The following is an 18,822-nucleotide window of genomic DNA, read 5'->3' as shown; positions in this document are numbered from 1 at the left end:
TGTTGTGTGTATGGGTATTTTGGGGGAACTCACTAAGCTTCAAGATTACAGTTTCAATTTTGGTTTCAGGTACATCAGATGATCGCGGGAAGGCGAAGGCGTGATCGTACAACTCCTCATATTTTATGATTTTTGATTTATGGGATACTCTGACATGAAAATATTTTGAAAACACTTTGTAATAATTAATGGTTTTTAATTGGTTGAAAAAGTTTTAAATTGGCTCAAATTTTATGGATGTTACAATGTTCGTGTTGCCCGAAAGCTGTAATCATCACGTTCCAAGACACCGAATATAAACATGGCATTGTAAGGAATACATATTGTGAATCTTGAAGGACCCCACATCATGTGTACATTATGATTAAAGAAATGGAAGAAGAAAGGATCAATTCAAACCCTATTTGGACAAGTTGAGCATGGAGCTGGCGTCCATGGTTTAATGATTTCATAGCTGCACATGATTTAATCGCGCCTGCTAATGAATAATCACATGGTTGACATTCGGTAGATTTCATTTGGTTGAAAAACTTCAAACCCTCTTCTCCTGATCCGTTTTGGGCAAATCCTGATATCATCACACTCCATGTCATGTGGTTTTTTTCGGGCATTTTGGTAAATACCAATCGGGCTTCTTCGATTCGGCCTACATCAACGTAAGCAGATAGAATGTTGTTCCATGAAATAAGATCTCTTATTGGCATCCTATCGAAAATCTTTCTTGCATCATCTGTTTTACCACATTTCCAGTATAATGTAATCAACGCATTGTTGACACTATATAGAAAGTGGTGAGATGGGTTTATTACAGTTCTGATCATGTATGCGTGTATTTGTTTTCCATGGAGAAACAATTTAGCATTAGCACAAGCACTAAGGATACTTGTATAAGTGAATGCATCAAACTTGATTCCTAAAAGATTCATCTTTTTTGACATTTCTAATGATTCAGAAACAAACCCTTTATGCATGTATCCGGAAATCATTGCATTCCATGCCACCACTTGCTTTTCATTGTTCATACCATCAAAGACTTGGCTTGCACCATGTAAATCGTCATTTCTTATATACCCTGTGATTATTGTAGTCCATGATAACTCGTCTTTATGTGGCATTTCATCAAACAATTTTTGTGCAACATCCATTAGTAAAGGTGTTACGAAAGGTGAAGAAGAACACCTGATATAAAGAGAAATAAGAGAGTTTACAACCGATGTGACAAATCCGGTTCAGACTTCACAATTTCAGAGTGTAGCTGCTGACAATGTAATTCGTGCTCAACTATAAGAGACAACCCCGATAACATGCTTGTGTAGGTGTAGTTATCCGGCTGGAAATTATTTCTTTTCATGTCACGAAAGAGCTCAATAGCAGCATTACAATCTTCATTATGAGCACAGCCTGTTATCATGACATTGTAGCAAACTATATCTCGAGTATTAAAAGGAGCGTTGTTAAATATTTCTCTTGCCAACTTTAGATTTCTAGAAATGAAATACGCAGTAATAAAGGTTGTTCCAGCAACAATACCTATTCTCCAAGATTCGACACCTGCTTTCTTAATGCATTCATTTCGTCAGTTGTCAATCTACCGTAATACTTTCATTTTTAAATCAGACGCCGGCGGATATCCGCTCAAACCATGTTGCCGGATTGGGGGCATCCTAATTCCTAGCTCGACTCTTGTGAAGGTCCTAAACTAACTAGCTGAACCAAAGTCCAAACTCAATTATGCCCAACTTTTTTCACGTCATAAGAGAATAGAGGTGCACATTGTGAACCCTTAACTTTGAAAAAACAATAATTAACGCCTAACTCCTCTCAGTTGAATCAGCGAGTCGACCCCAACGAGTCTCATTCTACCTCCGCACAGACAAGGACGCATGCACATCCAAGAGCTTGCAAAAAGAGAAATTGAATCACGCATCTGTTGATCTAATGCGAATTCTGTTTCCAAAAAACCCCTCTGAAATTTTCCCTAATTTGAATGGAAGCCCTAATCCTAAAACACATCCCCTCTGTGAATCTTCCAAATGTGGCCGTCTTTGGATCCTTTATCCATATCAACATTTTTCTCTCTTCTTCTTCTCTGGAGGCGAACTTTAATCTCTCCGTTGTTTTATTGGTATCGAAGTGAATAAGCAATTTGTTTTAGGTTTACAATCAGTTGAAGAGTTTAAAAACTACACTATATATACATTATTCTGTATAGAATAGGGAAGAAAATAATTTTTTTAAAGGGAAGGAAGAGATGGAGAGCTCTGACGCAGAAACAGGCATGGTTGATTGTGGTGTTGGGACCATCGTTTGGGTTCGGAGGCGGAATGGGTCGTGGTGGCCGGGTAAGATCCTGGGCCCCGATGAGCTCTCTGCTTCTCCTCTCATGTCTCCCCGATCTGGAACTCCTGTCAAACTTCTTGGGAGGGAAGATGCCAGTGTGTAAGTCCTCTAATTCACTTCCTCGATTTCATTCTTATGCTTTCTGTATCTCGTGTATATTTGCTGAATTGCTGAAAGAACAAAGACAACTGGTGCGGTATTCATTTGTTGAGGAAGTAAAAAAGAATGATTGGGTTAATGTCATTTTTTTTGTTTCTCACATTCGAACCTGTTGAACACACACTTGATATCACATAGCTACTTAGCTCAGCTCACATAAGGTGATTGCTTCGAACAGTTGTAAATGACTTGGATTTGTTGAAAAAAACTCAAATATGATTAAATCATCTAATAGTTCTTCTTGGAGCTTACATCTCTTTGTACATAATGATTATATTATGGAGAAGGTAGATGCTTATTCTACCAATAATACTATTACCTATCCTTTAGTTGATTAAATAAATGATTACAATCGTTAAAACACAATTTTGTTTGTGCTAAGCTTGCAATCGTCATTGATTGGTAAGTGAAGCTTGATTACTGACTTGGTTCTTTACTACTTGTTTTATGATTAATAAATCCTTACTCATTGTCTGCACTCATGTGTTGATCAACCGGACGTAAATAATTTGTACTTTATGTGAGCTAAATTCTAGGAGGTGGTGTATACTTGAGTGTCCAAGGATATTGTTATGTGGGATTTGGGATAAGTTGATATAGGAAGATTCAGGACAAAAGATGTTTTTTTTGTTTTTTTTTTTTTTTTTTTTTTTTTTTCCAGTTACACCACATGGATCATGGTGTGTACACTTCCAAAGCAGTTTGTCAGCTTCTGCTTACTTTTATAGGAATTAGGAAGTAGGAACTATGTTCCCTGTCTTTGTCCATCGCATATCAAGCCACCAAAAGTTGATCAACATTTGAAGTGCTTTGTCTGGTAGCAGCTAGCAAAATCCATTGTCAGTTTTTGTTAAAACTTAAAACAACTTAAACACAGATCCTAAGTTTCTAACAGCATAGATGAAGATCATTGAAATCATTGTGAATGTCATTCATATATGTGATAAATGTCACTCTAAGTTCCTAAATTCTTATAGCGGCTGATGCTTTCACCCATCATAGCCTAACTACCTCGGCTATTTGACCTCTCATCGTTCATTGCTTCTATTACGTTTCTGAAGACAGCTTCAGCTTCCTTGGTTTTATGTAACCATGGACGGTGGAGCCTGATAACATGTTACAATCTAGACCTGATACTCACGAATTAGGGCACGATAGATTTGGTTATCGCTGAATGATTACAAATCAGGAAATGAATTCCCAAACAATCAAAAGCTACCTTCTAACTAACTTCAGGTCTATCTATACTTTTGCAACAGATACAAGACTAAAATGACATAAAAGCCCCTAGACCTGTAAAACTTATTCTTTTATTAAAAGTACTGAATCAACTACTAATTCTTAGTTCTTCTTGTGTAAGTAAACCTCAATACATTTGTATAAAGCTATCAGTCACTATAGGTTTTGACATATTATTTATAATCATTCTGGTTATCAGCCAGCCAGCCTTGGAAGGAAAAAACTGAGGAGTGAAATTTTCTTTTTGTTCAGTTGATGTTCTTGCACCTAATAAGCTTTATTTGACAATGAACAGGGATTGGTACAACCTAGAGAAGTCGAAGCGAGTTAAACCTTTCCGCTGTGGTGAGTTTGATGACTGCATCGAGAGGGCGGAAGCTTCACAGGGGATGCCTCCAAAGAAAAGAGAGAAATATGCACGCAGGGAAGATGCTATCCTTCATGCACTTGAGCTTGAGAAGCAAGTGCTGGAAAAGAAATATGGGAAACCAGGTGTCCAATCTAATAATACCAAGTTACTAGGAAAAGACACAACTATAACTCCAGAATTATCACGTGACAGTGGTAAACATGTGGATCTGTCTCTTGATGACAAAAGAAAGGGTCTTTCCTTTCAGTCAAGGAGTCACCTGAATGTAGATGATGTACCTGTACGTCCTATTCTTTTCAAGCATAAACTCTCTTCCTTGGCTGCTTCAAATGGTTCCCATAGGCATGCTTCAGATGTCCTTACACCAGAAAATACGGTTATTGTCGGTAGTAAAAAGTTGTTGGAGAAAAAAAGGAAAAGGTCACAAGAGGGGAATACGGAGGAATCAGTTGGTAAGAGGCGTGACAGACATCGTCCTCTTGTTCAGGTACTCCTGAGTAGTGCAAAACTGCCCCACCATGACCACACTCACCCCTTGCAGCCAAAGACTGATGGAGGGGAGGAGCAGAGAAAAGTTGTACACCGTGCAGTGGGTGGCAATGATCCAGGTGACACTAGAGAAGCTATCCCTGACCAAGTGGAAAATTCAGCACCCAAGTTTGAGAAAAGGGACGAGTCCTTCCCTGTTGCATTGAGTGAAGAAAACACTACTGAATCTAATGAAGACACTGAAACTGATTCTTCTGGCACTGAATCTCTGATGTCGGACACATATGACGCAATGGCTGCACTTTCAGGTTCATATTTTATTGTTTTTCTTCTGGATAATGTCATTGTTTTTCTATTTGCCAATGTCATATGCTTAGTGGTTTGAAACTCTCAGTTGGCCCATGGACACATAATTAATTCCATTGTTGTTGTGAACGTTGGCTTTTGCTTCTCAAAGCTGTTGCATGCATTAATTTGTGTTCATTCACACCCTGGACTTTACATTGATCCAGCGTGCCAACGATTGCATAATAATTACACATTTACTCTTCTTTGCAACTATACCCACCAGACATAGTAGGATTGAGTCTAGATCCTCCCTATGCTTCTCTACAGCTCTTTGAATAAATCCCAATGTCATAAAAAAGCAAAAAACACATCCTTATTAGCAACTGAAACACCATGTTCATGATGTTTAGCAATGTAGCAGGGGGATTTTTCTGCCCAAAAGCCATAAAAACCCATTATGAATCCTGAAGACTGTTCAATTGAAAAATGTATCGATTGTCAAGTATTTACATTAATATCGAAAGATAGTTATTCTCAAATATGTGTTTAGTATAAGTACTTGTTTGTATTTTTGTGTTGTGACATTTAAATTTGTGAGGCCCAATGGCTGCTTGCAAGTGTTATTCATATTACTGTTTGAATTGTATCGAGTCCCTCCTGCTTAGTTTTCTGGTTGCACTTGTTTGTAACTGTTCCTCTCTCTCTCTCTCTCTCTCTCTCTCTCTCTCTTATTGCTTTTTGTCTGAACTTTTTGTTATTATTATTTTGATTTGTGGTTTAGATGAAGCTGAAGATGTTGAATTCATACCAAAGGCATTTGGAAGGCAAGGGGTACATGAGGAGAGCATGAGTGATGATGAGTCAGGAGGAGTTCCTGATGATTCCGTAGCAACAGTCTCCAAATGGCAGCTGAAGGGAAAAAGGAATAGTCGCAGTTTGAGGAAGAGAAAGGTAGCTACAAATTCCAGCCACTGGATGACGGGTTTCAATGGAATTGACACAAGTTTAAGTTTGAGAAGCAAAGCTAGTGGAGGCTTGCTAGACATGATGAGTTGGGATGATGATCCTGATCCTTACCCTTGTTGTTTGAAGGGATACTCATACTCATACTCATACTCAGGTGAGTACCAAATATACGATGACGATGACGATGATAATGATGATGACGACGATGATGTGAGGAGGCATGGGACCCGGATGTTGATTGATGTTGAAGTAGGAGTGCAATCAAGTTATCAGAGAGAACACGTGCCCATGATTTCCCTGATGAGCAAATTGAATGACAAGGCCATAGTGGGTCACCCTATTCCAGTAGAAGCCCTGGAAGATGGTTCATCTGATGATATGTTCCAAATGGAATCATTATTATTATTAGGTGGTGGTGACACAAGTGCGCCGCTTCAACCATGGAGGACCGCCAGGAGGACCGCCAAGTGTCGGGGGGTTGCACTTGCACGGCCGCCTCAATTTTTATCAACATTAGAGGAAGAAGAAGAAGAAGAAGAAGAAGAAGAAGAAGAAGAAGAAGAAGAGGCGGTGGCCTCCTTTCAGTTTCAGGAGTATTATGATGAAGATGGAAAAGCAAGTGTTACTCGCAGCAACAGCAAGGGAAGAAAGTGGGCTGCACCAAAAAAGCCACAAAGGAGGACCACCTCATCTTGCAGCAGTCAGAAAATAAGGACGTTATCATCAATAGGCGGGACCCAACAGCAGCAACAGCAGCACAATATGGATTTGAAAGCAGAAGGTGAACAAGGGATAGGGATGATGATGATGATGATGATGATGATGAAACCAGAGTCATTGCCCACAGCAGTTGCTTGTATCCCTGTTAAATTAGTGTTCAGTAGGTTACATGAGGAGCTGGTTGCCCCCCGCCATCAATAAACATGATGTAAATTGTATGTAATTGATTATATGCTTCCATTGCCAAAGCGGTGGTTTTGTTTTTCTGTTTTCATGCAAGAGGAACATAACATTCAGTTAGTGGTGTTTGGTTTGCTTTGGCAAAAAAAATGTTTTTGGGGAAGAGAATACTGTAAAGATAGAAAGGGAGGTTGAAAATTCTAAACCTGTATGGAGAAAGTGTATATGCTATGCAGTATGCAATGTGTTTGATATTTGATTTGATTGAGTTTCAGGATGATTTCTTGGTTTCTTTTATGGGTATTGCACGTGATGAACTTGATAAAACACCAAATGAGATCTCTTTTGAGAAGCTTCAGGTCTCTATCCATTTACCTCATCATCTTATCTTTACAGGGCAAATTACAAAAAAAAAAAAAAAACAGATCGAGTATATTTTTGGCAATTATTGTCATTACACCACGGATACTTTATTCTTTCCAATCAAACCATAAAAGTTGAGACTTTTTTCCAAATCAACCCTTCTAATTCTCCAAATTAACCATTTTGACATGTTATATAAGGTCAAATTGTTAAATTTGGAAATATGTCTAAAACTTAAATGGTTTGATTGGAAAAAAATAAAGTAAAAGTGGTTAAATCGCAAAATTGCCCAAAATATAATGTTGTTTCTGTAATTTACCCTTATTTGTATCATCCACTTATCATCATATATCCCATATGTATAGTCAGGGATAAAAGTTATTCACATATAAGAATTATCGTTTCTCCTTCTCTTTTTACCCATTTAGTTCTATCTGAGAAAATAAATGACATTTGTAAACAGATGACTTATGGAAAAATAGTCAATTTTCTGACTTTCTTTATGTATAGAGTTTGATGCTATAAATATAATACACAAATAAATGAAAGATAAATTGCTTTCTTTTTTTTGCAAGTTTACGTTTTTATTTAACAGAAAATAAATGAAAAATACTTAGTCTCTCTGTGGGACCTTGCACCGTTGTGGACTGCGTTCCACAGCAGGTGCAACAAATCCTTTGCATGAAGATGTCACATGTTCCTTTGCATGAAGATGTCACATGTTCTGTGGTCAATTTCATTTATTCCTATTATAACATTCTACTTTGAGAAATGATTAATACTTTATTTATTATTATGGGTTTTCAGTGTTGGTAATCAGGCTATAAATGATCTCAACAAAAAACTGCACGAACTGATATAGGGACAAGAGTGCAAACATAAAATGTGAAACAAACTACAAACTGATTGCAATTTATAGACTCTGTTACTTTGAAATCTGAATTAAAGTGCTTTAAAACTACCAAAAACTATAACTAAAAACTTTTACTACCATGTTAACCATAATATGGTAACTGATTATTCTCTTTATTGCATTAAACTCAAATTCAAATCAAAATTAACTCCAACACTCTCCCCCCTAATTCTGAATAGGGTCTTCAAGCTTTACAATTCCCAAAAGACTTTTCATCTCAGCAAACTTCACCCGGGGTAATGCTTTGGTCAAAGTATTTGCCCGTTGCTCTTCTCCACTTATATGCTCTACACTAATTAATCCATTTTCAACACACTCTTGAATGAAATGGTATCGAGTCTCAATGTGTTTGCTCCTACCATGGAATACAAGGTTCTACTGTAGATTTGTTGTCTACATACAACTTGACCTTTCTAACCTCCCAGCTGGTCAATTCTTTTAACAGGTTTCTCAACCACAACGCTTGACACGCCATTGATGTTGTTGCCATGAATTCTGACTCGCAAGAAGACAAAGCCACATTCCTCTGCTTTTGTGAACTCCATGTGACTAGATTTACTGAGAGATAAAATGTCATTCCAGTTGTACCTTTTCCATCATCGCAATCCATCATGTAACTACTATCACTATAACCCACTAAGTTTCCATCTCCTCCTTGACTATACACAAGACCATGATAAAAGTTTGTGGCTGCGGTGATGGAAAAGGTACAACTGGAATGGTACAACCCAGTTGTATCGACTGACCACCCCAACTGAGTAACTAAGATCTGGCCTTGTGTGTATCTGGTAACGTAAGCTCTTAATGAGACTCCAAAATTTTGTAGCATCTACCGTTGCTTCATCTTCATTCTTGGCTAAGTTTAGTTTTGGTTCCATTGGATATTTTGCCTCATTACAATCTACCATACCTGCTATTGCTTTTGTTAGCAATTTCTATGCATATCCCATTTGACTGATTGCTATACCTTTTTTTACATTGTTTCACCTAAATTCCAAGATAGTAGGTTATCAACCCCAAATCACTCATATCAAATACTTTCTTCATTTGGTTCTTGAATTCAGCTATCTTTTCTTCACCCGTACCTGTCACAATCAAGTCATCTACGTATACACCAACTATTAGTACCACTTTTGAGTTTTGAAGTCGGTACACGGCCTGTTCTTGGGGGCACATGTGAAAACCCATATCCTTGAGTGTTTTATCGAGCTTAACGTTCCATGCTCTAGGAGCCTGTCATAGCCCATAGAGAGCTTTATTTAACCGGTAAACTTGATGTTCCTTGTATGCAATAACAAACCCGTCCGGCTGTGAAACATATACCTATTCTTTTAACTCTCTGTTTAAGAAAACGGATTTCACATCAAGATGGTGAACTTTCCAGCCTCCCATTGCAGCAAGAGCTAGGAGCACTCAAATTTTCTCTAATCGTGCAACGGGCATAAAAACTTCATCAAAAGCAACCCCTTTTCGCTGCACATACCCCTTCGCAACCAATCGCACTTTGTGTCACACCCCAAAACCGGAACGGCGGAAACGTTCAGGGGTGGAGGACGTCATGTTTAGTATCACAAGACATGCATCATAGTAATCAAAGTAATGAACAACCATTTCATTATAAGGAAAGTGTTTACAAAGTATGTGGTTCACATAACATAGACTACAAAGTAAATAACAAAACAAGACTTGAAGCTATACCGCTCCATCTTCTGAATCCCAGTGCGCGTACCTGTCTACTGGTCTCCTGAGAATACAAATTATTTTGAAAGCGTAGATCAGCATTTAAGCTGGTGAGTTCATAAGATTTTAGTGATGTAAGAAGTTGTAAGAGAGTTGTAGTAAGTACTTGTTTAGAAAAGTTCGTCTGTTCCTCCAGAAAATCCTATATTTCATGCTTTGATGAAAGATAAGTAAAAATGACTCTACAATCCTTTCTATGAATACTAAATGGATACAAGTTATATAAAACCCAGAGTAAACAAACAATCGATTGTGTGTATCTGCCCTAAGCCCACAACCAAACAAGGAACAGGAAATGAGGCGGAAGGCACACATCCCATTGGTTGTTAGATCTTTGTTGTATATAACCCTGGTATATTCACTTGGTACTCACGAAGTTAATTGTAATAGTTCCTTTAATTTGATGTAAACATTCTTTAAGAAAACCTTTATTTCTTTTAGTAAAAATGGTAACCATAGTGGTTCCTTCTATAATCACTTTTTTATACTAGCTATATATAATCTAATACTGAATAGGTAGTTAATTGTGTGAATCTGCCCTAAGCCCACAACCAAACAAGGAACAGGAAGTAAGGCGGAAAGCACACATCCAACTACTTATCGGGTATCAATTATATATAACCCTGATGTATAAACTAAGGAATTATAGAGTTGACCACCTAAGGTCCTTTAAGTTTATATTGGTTTAATAAAATGGATTAAACCCTTTATTGGTAAGTTTCTAGTTTTGTCTACCAAATGTTCTATTTGAAAAGTATGTTTTGTACTAGAAAACGGTGTATTGAATTTGTATACTATGACCTGGCTCATACCTGGTACTCCTTATGATTACTTGGTGTATACGGAATATATATGTAACTAAGATCGGATAGATAGTAGGTTGGGTGAATCTGCTCTAAGTCCACAACCAAACAAGGAACAAGAAATGAAACGGAAAGCACACATCCTACTACCTGTCGGATCCAATTAATATATATCCCTGATGTATACACTAAGGAATCATAACGTTAGCATTATAGGCCCCCTTTCTACTGGATGTACTAGACTCGACTGTTCTGTTTGCCGTTTGTAAAATGTAAGTTGTCCCTAGTTTATAGCTATCTTGACTCGAAAATAGTTTGCATTAACTTTCAAGTGGAACTGTCACAATATGAAAGTAATGGGAAAAGTAAGTACACAACTGTCTTTTAATTTGACATACCGACGTACGGATTACCTTAAAACGTAATTGTTTTATTTAGGTCATTATGTGAAGGCTAGTACCCATACTATACGCTCTTCATGTCAAGAGATTCTGGGGACCAAACGCGACTTCAACAAACAATTGCTAGGCCGTGTAAATTCACATTAAAGTTATACGATCATGTATACCTAATTTAACGATCGCCTTTTGTTTAGAACAATGAGTTAGTGATTCATTGGTATAATTAGATCTTGTAGTGTTCTCATGCTATAGCGTTTAGTGTGTTCGTTCTGTTATAGTATCTTAGTACATTCTTTCTGTTATCATGTATTGTGTATAGTAGGGATGAAAGTGGGTCCAAACCCGGACCGGATGGACCTGGACCCGGAACCGTTTAACGAGATTTTTTAGAACCGGAAACCGGACCGGTATATAGGAACCGGTTCCGGGTACGGTACCGGGTAAAGTGAGTCTAGAACCGAAAAAACCCGGAAATAGGAAAGTGGGTAAGGTGGAGCCGGGTAAAATGGGTTTAGAACCGGAAAACCCAGATTTTTTTTTATTTTTATTATTATTATTATTTTTTTGTAATTACCTCAATTGCATAATCTTTCAACCGTTATAAAAAAAAAATTAATAAACAAAAAATTACATTTAGGTTATTGACGACATTGATTTTTTTTAAAGTAACGTGATATAACAAAGTTGGTTTAATATTACTATGAAATATGAGCTTTTAGTTATGTGATTGTGAAATATACTGTACGTTCCTAGGAATGAGTCAATTGTAACATGATTAGAGGTTCTAATTAAAAAAATAGTTAGAATAATTAAACAACAAAATGAATATATAACCTTTTGTAAAAGATCCACTGTAAATAGGCTAAAAGCTTATAGAACTTTAACCCATTAAGCCAACAAAACAAATTGATACTAAAAGTAATAAAACTTTTGATTTCACTCTTTTTGATCAAATACACTATTATATAGTCAACTTCACTCAAATAAAACACCATAAGCCAATTTTTCAAAATTTCCTACAAATAACGAAATCACCCTTTTTAATTAAACCATTGTTTAACATATAAAACCAAACTTATAACCATTTATTTAATATTAATATTACATATAAGTTATGGTTCTTACAAATAAAATTCACCTGAGAGGGGACTGAGAGATAGGCTGAGATTTTGTTAGATGAATGTCATGCTTCATATCTGTGAGTTTTTCATTACTTCAATGTTTTCTCTTTATTATTATTATTATTATTATTATTATTATTATTATTATTATTATTATTATGAGAGCTCATATGCAAATTGAGATTATGATAAACAACCATCTCCAATCCTATATCCATTTTCTTTAGATCAAAATTGTATAAATAATATTTCATCTTTAACTGACACTATTTTTTATACAAATTTCTATACCAAAAATATATTCCTACTATATTCATTTTTTAAAACTTATATAGATTATGATAAAATACCCATCAACTTATAATCTTTTTTACATTTATTTATATTTCCTATATAAAAACTTTATAAAACGTACAAAAATCGGTTTCGGTCCATTAAACCCGGTTCCGGTTTTTTTACATATCCGGTTCCAAAAACCTGTTCCGGTTTTTTTACCCGGAATACCCGGACCCGTTGGACCCGTACCCGAAATACCCGGAACCCGGATAAGACTAAATTTGGAACCCAATACCCGGACCGTTTAAACATTTTCCGGTTATACCGGTTCCGGTCCGATTCCGGTTCCGGTCCGGTTTTTCGGTTTTATAACTCATCCCTAGTGTATAGTATGTCTCTCTGATGTATTGTATCTACCTCCCCGTTTTTCTTTATAGTATGCTCTATTATCTAGTATGCTTGTACTTTAAAAATGGAATTTTGTTAAACTATAAAGTAACATAACTTTAAAAGAGTTTTTGAAATGTTTTGATAACTTATAAAGACATAAACAATCTTTTGAAAGATGTTTATAATAAACATCTACATAATTATCATTGTGTTCAACTTGTATCCCCCCTAAAAGCATTTAAAACAGTTAAAAGATTCATTATAGGGGTATGAACTCACCTTATGTTGATGATTCAAACGAATATGCACGTAAGGATGAGAAGTTCCACGAATGAAGTCCCGAGACACAAACGAGTCCTAAATGACATATATGGCATGTATTTGCATGAATATAGTGTTTATAAGCAACTACATACAAGGAAACACCCTTAGGGACTAGGAAACACTTGGACCAAGTGTTAGAATCACATGTGATTCATCTAAGGGATGTTTAAGGCCAAGAAATTGTGTTTACGGCCATGGTGTAAACTCATGGTAAAATGTGCATAAGAGGGTGTTTGAATGCTAGGGAAACTTGAGGGACCATTGCTTTACACAAGGATGAGAAAAACCAACTTAATGGAAGGTGTTGAGGTGTTTACGGCCACACCTTGAAGTGTATGGCCGTAAACTCTCCAAATGGTCTCATTTTGGGTCATAAAGGCAAGGAGTTTCAAAGGTTCAAGTGTTCCAAGTGTTAGCAAGGGTCTATAAGTGTGTAAGGCTCAAAACATGACATTTACAAGGGTTTACGGCCAAAGGAGATGCTCCTGGTCGTAAACTCTCATTGATGTTGAGTTTGATGATGTTTCAAGGCTATGATCTAGTGTTTAACATGTACAACTAGATGGTAGATGGAATACTCACACTTTGGAGGGCCTTTGAGGAGTTTTCAGCCACCAAGAACAAGTGTGTGTTCTTGGTGAAAGTTGAAGATCTAACCAAAAGTTTATTTCCATGGATGAAATCAAAGGGTGATTCAAGAATAAGAAGGATAACAACAACTAGATGGAAGAATCACTTACGTTTTGGAAGATCGGGAATGAAAATCTTGATGATACTTGAGAGAGTAATGAAGTGTTCTTGAGGTTAAAGTGAAATAATGAAAGAAAAGTGAAGGAAATGAGTCTTATGGAGGGAGTTTACGACCCACCTTGAGTTTACGGTCGTAAACTCATGTGTTGTGGCCGTGAACATCCTTTTGGTGGTGTAAATGCTTGAATGTTGCACAGTGTCTCTAGCAGGTACATTCTAACACTCATTACTTAAGTGTACTAGGCTTAAAACCCAATAGAATGACCCTTAACAAGGCTAGAAGGCAATAAATTTTTGGGTTGTCACACTTTGTGTTTTAGTACTTTACCTTCCATATCCTTCTTTAATTTAAATACCTACTTCAGTCCAATGGGTCTATGTCTATGTGGCAAATCTGTCAGATTCCACGTTTTATTTTTTTTCAAGTGAGTCGAGTTCAGATTTTGTTGCTTCTAGCCAGTCTCGATCCCCTGTTGCTTCCAGATAGGTGAAGGGTTCTCCACCAACAAACATTAGGTCCACTTCTTCATCTTCAGTGGGGTGAGTTTTAACAATATCTCAGGTAGAGATCAAAACCCACGCATAAGGGTATTATCAAACATAGAAGGGCTTATTCCTTGGTTGTGTTCAAAAGATGCATTTGAAAAATCAAACGTAAGAGGGGTTGAGTTTGTTTGATTACCTGTGCTCGTGCTTGTCGGTGTCGTTGAAGGAGTAACCACCGATGACTGGAAAGAAGGATTTTCTTCATCGCCTGGGTTTTCATATGCTTCCTCTCCATATGTTGGTGAATTAAAAAAACTTCTAAAATACCCAGATTGTTCACCTTGCTCTCCATTTTGGGCTTCAACCCAATCCACTTAATTTTCTCTTCAAATATGACATCTTGGCCCACCATTATCTTATTCTCTTTAGGGTTGAACAATCTATAAGCCTTGCTACCTGGTTCGACCCCCAAATACACCACTTGGATACTTCGATCACTTAGCTTAGTTAATTGATTTGATGGTTTCTTCATGTGTGCAAGACAACCAAACACTTTGACATGATGAAGTGTTTGTTTTTTCCCTTTCCACCCTTCACACGGTGTCGTGTCCTTTACTCCTTTCGTTGGCCTTCGATTTAGAACATACACTATGTGATGAACAACCTCCCCCCACAATCTTTCTAGCACACTTATAGTCTTCAAGAATGATCTCGTGGCTTCAAGAACGGTCCGATTTCGACGCTCAACTACACCATTCTATTGGGACGAATACGGTGCACTTAATTGCCTTTTTATGCCTTCTTTGCTGCAAAATTTTGAGAAAACTTGGGAGGTGAATTCCCCTCCCCAATCTGTCCTGAGTGCCTTCAACTTGTATGGACTCTCATTTTCAACCAGAGCTTTAAACTTCTTGAAGGTTGCAAAGGCTTCGTCTTTTGATTTGAGCATATGTACCCACATGTATCTGCTAAAATCATCGACCATTAACATGATGTATCTATTACCTGCCAAAGTTTGTGGTGTTATAGGACCACAAAGATCAGCATGAATTAGCTCGAGGGGTTTACTTGTTTTCCATATAACTTCTTTTGGGAATGGTTTTCTGACTTGTTTCGCGACCAAACACCCATCGCAAACTTGTTTCGGTTGTTTTATCCTTCGTACACCTTCTAATAATACTTTCTCAACCATTGATTCCATAACTCGAAAGTTTACGTGCCCCAACCTCGCATGCCATAACCAAGCCTCATCATCAATACTAGTTTCCATACAAATCGGTTGTGAAGTATTGAGGGTGATCTTGTACAACCAGTTCTTGGAACGTTGTACCTTCATTATCAATCTTCCATGTTCATAATGTATTCGTAGATACCGATGCAACATCTCAATCTTGTATCCTTCTTTTATCGTCTGCCCTAGACTTAGGATGTTACTATGTAACGCTGGAATAAAATATACGTCTGGTATAAGCATTTGATCACCATTCTTGTACTCAAACAAGATTGCCCATTTTCCTTCAATCTTCACTTTAGAACCATCTCCAAAACGCACCTGTTCGGTAACCTTCTCATCGAGTTCAGCAAAGAAACTTCTCATGCCAGTCATATGATTACTACACCATTATCCAAATACCAATGGTCTTTATCACTGCTTTTCTGTCCCGGGAACACCTTGTTTTCATTTAGTAACACCATGTTGTTTGTCTCTTCCCCAATGATACTCAAAAGAAGTGATTATGGTTCATCATCGCGATTTTGAATTTGAGTTAAGTTTACTTCATCCTTTCTTTCCTTTGGAGCTTTGCATTCTGATGCATAGTGACCATATTCTTCACAATTGTAACAATTTATATGACTTTTATCCCTTCCTTTTTGACGATTATTGTTTGAGTCTTGAAACTTTGTAAATCTTCCACGACCACCTCTGCCCCGTGTACTTCCTCTACCTCGTCCACCACTTCGACCACCTTTGTCGTGATGTGATGTTCTGCGTCCCTTACCACTCGAGAAGGAAACCCCCCCCCCCCTTGAAGCCGTTTGACTGTTTTAACCTTCTGATTGGTTGAGCAACAAACTTCCTTCCCTGGTTGTGTTCATAGGCCTTGAGCCTTCCTATAGCTTCCTCAAATGACATTTCATCCACATTTGCATATGTTCTAGGGATGCTACCAGTTGCAGGTAGTTATCTGGGACGGAGTCAAGTAACTTTCTAACGAGCACACTATCTTCAAGAGTTGTACCAAGACTGTTGTGCTTCGAGATCATTGCACCTAGCTTTCCCGTGAACTCATCTATAGACTCCCCGTATTTCATCCGTAAGGCCTCGAACTCACTCTTGAGAGTGTGCAATCTTGCTTTCTGAACTCTGTCAGCCCCGAGGAACCTAGTTTTTAAAGAATCCCACACCTCCTTTGTTGTCTTCTTCTTTTCCACCTGTAACAAGATGTCTTCCGGTATTGCTTGGAAAAGATTAGCCCGAGCCGACTTGTTCTTTTTCTCATCCACAGTGTAACGTTCCATTTAAATTAAATAAATAGTTAACCTTAAACCCCGAGATGTATAATATATTTTATTGTAGCTCTAAATCCATAATATCTTAGCGAGGTGTTGGTCTTCGAGAATTAAAAGCCATAATTGAGAGTTTGGGGGTTAAAATGTACTTTCCGGATTAGTTTGTAAAGAATTTTGAAGGTTGAGGGCTGTTTAGTAAATTATGGGTTTAATTTGAAAAGGATTTCAGAAGTCAGGGTGTGTTTGGTAAATTATGGACATATCATGAAAAGATTCTTGAAAGCTGGGGGCTGAATGGTAACATATGGACTTATGTTGAAAATAATTCAGCGAGGAGGGACCATAGTTGTAATATTAGCTTTAAAGTTTGAAAAGAAAGCACGGGACTTAAACCCGTGCTTCCCCCTCGTTGCATCTTAAAACCCTAAACCTAGGAGACCTTCTTCAGACGCCGCCATGCATGACCCTTTCAGCCGCCGCCACCATCCTTCTTTCTCGTTTTCCGATCGGGCAAGGCCACCAAGCACTACTGTTCCAAGCCGATGCCCTAACCGCTGATATGAGCTGTCATTCAGCGTCGTCATTACTCACATTATCGACGACGACGAGGACTGCGAGCGGGCTTCCTTCCCGCTGCTGTTGCTGCTGGTGTTGATGTTCTCGGCCACAACCTTTCTCTCCATCTTTCTATACTACGCCTCAGTTGGCATGTCCGCCGCCGCCCATACGGTTCATTCTAGCCGCTCCGGTTAACACTCACCACTCCGAGGGAGGCTGCTGTGTACATATCAGTGTGTGAGTCGCATGTATGTGCGTTCTTATGTCTCGCTGTTCGTTGTAGGTGTGTTTGTTTGGCCTGAAAACTGAGAACAACCACCATGGCAACCGACCATGGTGGTTGCCACCTTGTACCACCACTCTGCCACCACCAACCGTCGTGTGGCGGTGGCTGTGTGTGTGATTTATTGTGTTTAAGTATGGGTTTTATGGGGTTATGTGGAATGATTCTTTTTTGGTTGGATTAATCAAGGAACACCTGTCACCACCACCGCGAGGTGGTGGCTGCCATCGTGAGCCGCCGCCGACCACCACTGCCCGAGGTGGCAATGGGTGGTGTCTGGCCTAATGAAACCCTAATTGAACTAATGAAACCCTAACTAATCTAAAAACCTAATTTAGGACTTTGTTGGCGCGTTGTTGGGTTAGAAGCCCTAATTAGGGTTTAGAAAACCCTAATTATGAATATGTTAGTTTGGAATTATCGGGACATGCGTTTTGGGCCATTGGAATTGAATAATGAATTACGTCCGACCAAACCATATGAGTTACCTAGTAGAATGATGGACTTAATGGATTAAGTCCTTAATGGGTTAAGTGTTTCTAATTAACCCTAATCGTCATTTTATGTGAAAACCCTAATTTTGTTTGGGCCTTGAGTTGGGCCTTCTGTTAGATTTTGGGGATTAGGCTATTGATGGGCCATCCAAGAGCAAGTATATGGACTGGAATATTTGGATGAACTCTAGGGTAAGGTCCATGTGAAGGGTTTGGGCCCAATTTGGAAAATTGGGCCATAGATGGGCCATAATTAGACATTGATGATTACGAGACATTGGACCATCGGAATGCCAAATATTTGGACTAGAATAAATGGTTGGGAATTAAGGTAAGACCTTGTAGAGGTTTGGGCCCAATTTGGAGAATTGGGCCATATATTGGGCCTTGATATATTATTTGGCTTTTGGGCCTCCAAAGTTTGAGTTGGGCCTTGATTATGGTCCAAGCTAGGTTAGGGGTAAAATAGTCTCTTTACCCTAAGTATGGAGTTATGGTTATGCATTGGAACCTGATTATTAATTGGGTGTTGTTTTGATGTTGACAGTTTGGGATCTGTCAGCCAACAACCACAACTTTATCCGTGGGACTTCAACAGTGTGAGGTGAGTGTCCTCACTGTTTGTATGGTTCGAAGGCAATAATGCCAGCCCATTTGG

The 18,822-nt window shown here is 38.1% G+C and overlaps 2 protein-coding genes and 1 pseudogene across 2 annotated transcripts; 1 reads left to right on the top strand and 2 right to left on the bottom strand.

The window, feature by feature from the left end:
• Positions 1-224: 224 nt before the first annotated feature.
• On the bottom strand, positions 225-1,663 carry LOC145058007 (pentatricopeptide repeat-containing protein At1g25360 pseudogene; annotated as a pseudogene).
• Positions 1,664-1,802: 139 nt separating this feature from the next.
• LOC145056659 (uncharacterized protein At1g51745-like) lies at positions 1,803-7,005 on the top strand. The gene is made up of 3 exons (XM_079004366.1): positions 1,803-2,439; positions 4,034-4,905; positions 5,667-7,005. The coding sequence occupies exons 1-3, from the start codon at positions 2,252-2,254 to the stop codon at positions 6,770-6,772; spliced, it is 2,166 nt and encodes a 721-aa protein (XP_078860492.1). The 5' UTR covers positions 1,803-2,251; the 3' UTR covers positions 6,773-7,005.
• Positions 7,006-16,430: 9,425 nt separating this feature from the next.
• Positions 16,431-16,838, bottom strand: LOC145058004 (uncharacterized). The gene has a single exon (XM_079005924.1). It carries the CDS (start codon positions 16,836-16,838, stop codon positions 16,431-16,433), a length of 408 nt encoding a protein of 135 aa, XP_078862050.1.
• Positions 16,839-18,822: the final 1,984 nt, after the last annotated feature.

The sequence above is a fragment of the Lactuca serriola genome, chromosome 6 (assembly GCF_051521515.1).
Source record: "Lactuca serriola cultivar US96UC23 chromosome 6, Lser_US96UC23_V15, whole genome shotgun sequence".
NCBI lineage: Eukaryota > Viridiplantae > Streptophyta > Magnoliopsida > Asterales > Asteraceae > Lactuca > Lactuca serriola.
Note: the sequence above shows the minus strand (reverse complement) of the source record. Positions and strands in the feature narration are given on the sequence as shown.

Bases quoted from the DNA above. Each gene is read 5' to 3' on its own strand.
- LOC145056659 (XM_079004366.1), top strand. From the start codon at position 2,252: ATGGAGAGCTCTGACGCAGAAACAGGCATGGTTGATTGTGGTGTTGGG. The intron at 2,440-4,033 runs GTAAGTCCTCTA...GACAATGAACAG, and splicing joins GGGAGGGAAGATGCCAGTGT to GGATTGGTACAACCTAGAGA. The intron at 4,906-5,666 runs GTTCATATTTTA...TTTGTGGTTTAG, and splicing joins CGCAATGGCTGCACTTTCAG to ATGAAGCTGAAGATGTTGAA.
- LOC145058004 (XM_079005924.1), bottom strand. From the start codon at position 16,838: ATGGAACGTTACACTGTGGATGAGAAAAAGAACAAGTCGGCTCGGGCT.